Source organism: Sinocyclocheilus anshuiensis, unplaced genomic scaffold (assembly GCF_001515605.1).
Source record: "Sinocyclocheilus anshuiensis isolate Anshui unplaced genomic scaffold, SAMN03320099.WGS_v1.1 scaffold579, whole genome shotgun sequence".
Classification (NCBI taxonomy): Eukaryota; Metazoa; Chordata; class Actinopteri; order Cypriniformes; family Cyprinidae; genus Sinocyclocheilus; species Sinocyclocheilus anshuiensis.
In genome coordinates, this window is record NW_015551075.1 from 1,869,409 (window position 1) to 1,875,033 (window position 5,625).

At 35.9% G+C, this 5,625-nt stretch overlaps 1 protein-coding gene across 1 annotated transcript in view; it reads right to left on the reverse strand.

Moving 5' to 3' along the window:
* The window catches only part of LOC107662271 (ADAMTS-like protein 3), a 213,640-nt gene that overhangs the window by 6,004 nt on the left and 202,011 nt on the right, over positions 1 to 5,625 (reverse strand). The window contains exons 26-27 of the mRNA XM_016452223.1: positions 4,977 to 5,192; positions 3,608 to 3,791 (exon numbers count right to left, since the gene is read on the reverse strand). Of these exons, the coding sequence (XP_016307709.1) occupies positions 3,608 to 3,791; positions 4,977 to 5,192 (400 nt within the window). The remainder of the gene's footprint in view (positions 1 to 3,607; positions 3,792 to 4,976; positions 5,193 to 5,625) is intronic.

Here is a 5,625-nt window from a genome sequence, read left to right on the forward strand (position 1 = left end):
AATTTTATGTATAAATGCTTTCAATTTATGGAGTACAGCCAAATAATGAGTTAAAAAAGAGATGTTACAAAATGCTGCTTTACTTCAAGCTCATTAATCACAACTGACTTACACAGAAAGAACAGTTCAAAGTCAGAAGTGCTTCAAAATCAGTTTAAAAAAATATTACAATGCACAATTTTTTCCATGAAAATTCAATTTAGTGCTGCAAAAATTACACACTTTAGCTTTAAACAACATTATGGATAAAAAAAAAAAAATCACCATTAATGTCATTTGAATTATTACAGGACATGATTTATCTTCACACCTGTAGCATCCTATCATAGATTTGACTTTTATCTAGCTGCATATTACCAATTTCCGTTGCACTCTCACAGTTAAACACATGCTAACGAACCTCAAACATCTAGATAACTCTGGACACGTGCCATTCCAAACCGACAAGAATATACATCTCCACACATTTCAACAGTGGATACATACAGCTGGATATATTTGGTTTTTGAAAAAGCACAGCTTGTACCCGAGTCACTGGGGAGCTGGGAGCCTCTGCGGGGCATTTAGGGTTGTGTTAGAGCGAAAGAAGCAGTAACAAAGACACGCTTTGTGAGAGGATCTCCCGCTGACGGCTCTGAACTGACGCTAAGCGCTTTCACAGAGCCATATGATTCATGCGCTGAGTCCAGACGCATGGCAATGATCAGATGATGTTTTTGGCATGGACGTATAGAAGTCGTGTGCACTATCTATCCTGTGTTCTCCGAGAAACTCTGAAACCTTCAATCAGTCAGCTCACGATATGAAACGTGGACTATGCTAATGATTCAAGCTAGAATATTTTTCTCTGCCAAAAAAACTCCTGCTTACTTTCATATGAAAGAGAGAGAGAGAACAGTATGTGCTAATATCATTCAGTTCACTAAAAAAACCTGACTTTTTTTTCTTTTAAAGTCAATTTTTTTTTTAAATATATATATATATGTCCTGGTCTTAAGGTGCTTTTCACAAACGTTTAATTAAAAAAATGCAAATAAATGATCATTATTAACTTTATTAATTTGCTGATGTAACCAAGGCGAAATGGGGGAAAATAAAAATAGTAACAAACGAGATCACATTACAGAAGTGCAAATGACATTTCACACTTTCCTTATAAAAAGCATGGTGCTAACAGAAATGAATGGAGGTTTGGGGCAAAAATACCTCCCAAATAAAAAAAAAATCTAAATATGAGGGTGGGGTTAAATTGAAAGAAAAGTGTCTATTGTGGCATTACATTTAGATCTGCTTTTTTTTTGCAGCATTGAGCATTATAACCAATCATACACATTTCTGTTGAGCTTATGGCCAATCAGAAGTGATTAGATTAGTCACCGCTGACACTGAATTCTGCCATTTTTTGGCAATTTTCTCATCTTAAAAATAAACTGTAGATTTGACGTAAAAGACTCATTCTGCAGTGAAGACACTTAAGCTGAAGATTATAATGGGAGTTTTTGCGAGAACTCATAACTCGCAATAGACTGAAGTCACTGACTGCTTGAGATGGAGAGCGTTCTTTGCTCACTTTCTGTATAATTTATTCCCAGTCTGAATAACCACTTTGTCTTTCATGCTATTAAAACAGCCACTATGAAGTCTTGATTTTCTGTTATGTAAAAAGCAATAAATTAAACAAACAATAAACACAAAATGTACTGATAATCTTCTGCCAGGACATTATCCAGTAATTATCTGTTAACCCTAAAACCCAACGATATATATATATATATATATATAAAGATATTTTGTAAATTTCCTACTGTATCCTACTGTAATATATCAAAACTTAATTTTTGATTAGTAATATTCACTGCTAAGAACTTCATTTTGGACAACTTATCAATATTTTTATTTTTTTTGCACCCTCAGATTCCAGATTTTCAAATAGTTGTATCTCGGCCAAATATTGTCCTTTTGTGGTCCAGGGTTACAATTGGTTACATCTATGACAGAAGTATTTTACATTAAAGTCAAACACTGATACATTTAATAAAAGTAATTATGAAAATTGCCTTTAAAATTCCTGGAAACCAATCCAGTATGTAAATATTTTTTTGCCAGAATTTTACCGGAAAAGTTCATTTCTGTCCCTGGTGATTTTCACAATACTTTCTTATTCTAAATGTTCTGATTTCTCTGCATCGTGTTGAAATGGTAAAAACCCACAGGGATTTCTCCTGCCAAACCAGAGCACTGACAAAAAGAAGCTCTTTTTACACTGACAGCTGATATCTGCTCTTCTCCGGCCCCATTGGACTCATACAGTTTGATTCCTGTGCTTGGTTGAGCGTCTGCACGGCCCCTGAAAAGACTGATGCTGGGAAGGGAATGATAGATGGGCTGTTTGATGGAGAGAGGCACTTTGGCTGGGAATCAGAGGACCGGGGTGCTGCTCGCAGTCAAATGCATCACGGCTCGCAGACTTGTGAAGGGTTCCACTCTCTCTATATTAAAGTCTATAGAGAGATCCGTCAGCAGACGCTCATTTATCAAAGATAGAGCAACTGACACTGTGTCTGTCTTCTGAATCGCTAACGGTCAGAGAATTAAAGTAATCCTACAGTAGGCACAACATTGTAGTTTTTATGGATTTGTTCACATTGCACCCAATCCTGATTGGTTTTTCCAATCTAATCTGTTAATAAGTTGTTTTCTAAGTAATGAAAATGGATCCATTTGTTCAGACAGTGGAGTATTTATCTACATGTTATAGTTATTTTGTTCTCTAAATCAATGAATCAAACACATAAATGAGTAAAACAAAAATACATGCAACTTAAAGTATCAATTTTCAAATAAGAACTCTTCAGCATGAAAATGAACTCTGTTTGAAACCGTTCTTCTCTACTAATATGCTGACTGTGTCATGACATATGCTGCATATTATTAAAGGAATAGTCCACCCCCAAAATGAAAATTTGCTGAAAATGTATTCACTCTCAGGACATCTTTGTATCTTCATCGGAACAGATTTGGAGAAATGTAGCATTACTTTAGCATTACTTGCTCACCAATGGATCCTCTGCAGTGAATGGGTGCCGTCAGAATGAGAGTCCAAGCAGCTGATAAAAACATCGCAATAATCCACAAGTAATCCACACCACTCCAGTCAATCAATTAATGTCTTGTGAAGTGAAAATCTGCTTATTTGTAAGAATCCATCAAATTAGTCCTTTATTCATAATATTGCTTTTTTTCCAGTGAAAAAGTCGTCTCGTCTGAATCAGACGGTGCACAGATCAAGCACCGTTTAAAGTCAAAATAGTTCTAAACAAATATGTTGGTGGATTTAGATGTCAGAGGACAACAGGTTGCCAGAAATGATTTCTTGTGGATTATTGCGATGTTTTTATCAGCTGTTTGGACTCTCATTCTGACGGCACCCATTCACTGCAGAGGATCCATTGGTGAGCAAGTGATGCAATGCTACATTTCTCCAAATCTGTTCCTATGAAGAAACAAACTCATCTATACCTTGGATGGCGTGAGGGTGAGTACATTTTCGTCATTTTTGGGGGAACTATTTCTCTAAGTATTTTATTATTTGCTTAGGGAAGTGTACCTGGGAGGGCAGTCTAGCAGGTTGCACGGCCGTGGTTGACTGATCGGTTTGGGAAGATGATGACAGACTGAATGAGGCATCTCTTGGCCCTCTGACGTCAGACATCGTACTTTCCTCATCTGAGTCCCTCTGTTGCCACAGGAAGCGCTGCATGTGCTCCACTCACCCAAACGCCACTCAAACTCTACACACCGAAAAAGACACAAAGAGAAATACACACACAGTTAGGGATGATATTAAAATTCTTGGTGATACAAATAAGCAAAAAAAAAATTTTTTGTTATGTAGTTGTTTTATAATTGAAAACAGACTTAAAAAAGATTTTAGATTATATTTACCGTTTTATTTTTCATTTATTTAGCCAAACTTGTATATAAATAGTACAGAATACTATAGAATTTGAATATAGACCATCTACTGATCATCAATAATAAAATTCTAGACTATTTAAACTGATCAAAAGTGAAAGACATTTCAAATGCTTCAAAATTTCTAAATATTTCAAAATAAATACTATTCTTTTGGACTTTCTATTCATCAAAGAATCCTGAAAAAGAAGTATCAATGTTTCCACCTAAATATGAAGCAGCACCACTGTTTTCAACACTGATAATAATAATAAATGTGTCTTGAGCAGCAAATCAGCATATTAGAATGATTTCTGAAGGATCATGTGACACTGAAGACTGGAGGAATGATGCTGAAAATTCAGCTTTGCATCACAGGAATAAATTACATTTTAAAATATATTAAAACAGTATATGTGGTACCTATACACTGTATATGCTGTATGTCCAGACATAAAGCCTGTGAATTTCAATTATAAAGGATGAAACAGGTACAGTATGAATGAATATCATGGCATCAGGGAAGCACTGTCAGAGAAGCCCCATTATTACTCAAGTAGGCTGCCAAATCGCCTGATTCAAAGTGAGAGGTTATAGAGGCCATTTACCAGCCTTAAAGGTTTCTAGGAATCTGGGCTTGAATATCTACACAATCGTCTCTGCCTTTTAAAATTCCTGGCATTGTGAAGGAACTGAAAGGAAGACATGCAGCTTTAACAAGACACAAATGAGCTCTCTGAGCGCTTGGATTTCAACAAGACAGAACTGAAGTCCAATTCATGTACAAACCTTCAACATAACACTTTCCCGTCTATTCTGGGTGTTGAGTTTCATCAGAAGACTATGGCTATTCATCATTCACACACCTTTTTATTAGCACTTTTTGCTGACTTTAAGCATGTGTTAGCACTTCTTATATATTGTCAAATTACACATACAACAAAACCAATCACAAATAACAATAACATACTAAAGAGAGCTTTAAGAATTTATTCACCCATATTGTTTTTATTCACACTAACCTTGTGAAAGCACGTGAATCCAAGCCGTGAGACGCTGCTGGTTGTTGGTTTGTGTTTGGCACTCGTAGCGTCCGTCAAACTTCCCTCCGTGCGTGTTCATCTCCAGAACTCTTCCCCCCACCAGCATGCGGTAGCTCACGCCTGGACTCTGTTTCAGGGTCTGGTTCTGATATGACCACTTGATGGGTTTCCTGTGACTGGGGACCACTGGACAACCTGAAGGGGGTTATAGGTGAATTTTAAGAGGAAATAGGGTTGATATCTTAAAAACAAGACATTTATTCACTTAAGTGTGAAAAACATGCACTAAAAGAGCATTTAGACTCAATCAAACAGTCTAAACCAGAAATCTGAACTCTCAGACACACAGAAACAAGAATAAGGGCTACAGCGGCTGAGCAGTTTGTCAAACACATACAGTAAACTCTAGTTTTTATTTAGCACCTTGTTAGCAAGTTATGGTTATGTCATAGAAGAAAACATCTCTTCACTGCAAAAAAAGAATAATTTTCTATTTTTTTAGAATAATTAGTTTATATAAATTATATATATATATATATATATATATATATACCAGTCTTAAGTCGCTGGGGTATATTTGTAGCAATATCCAAAAAAACATTGTATGGGTCAAAATGATCAATTTTTC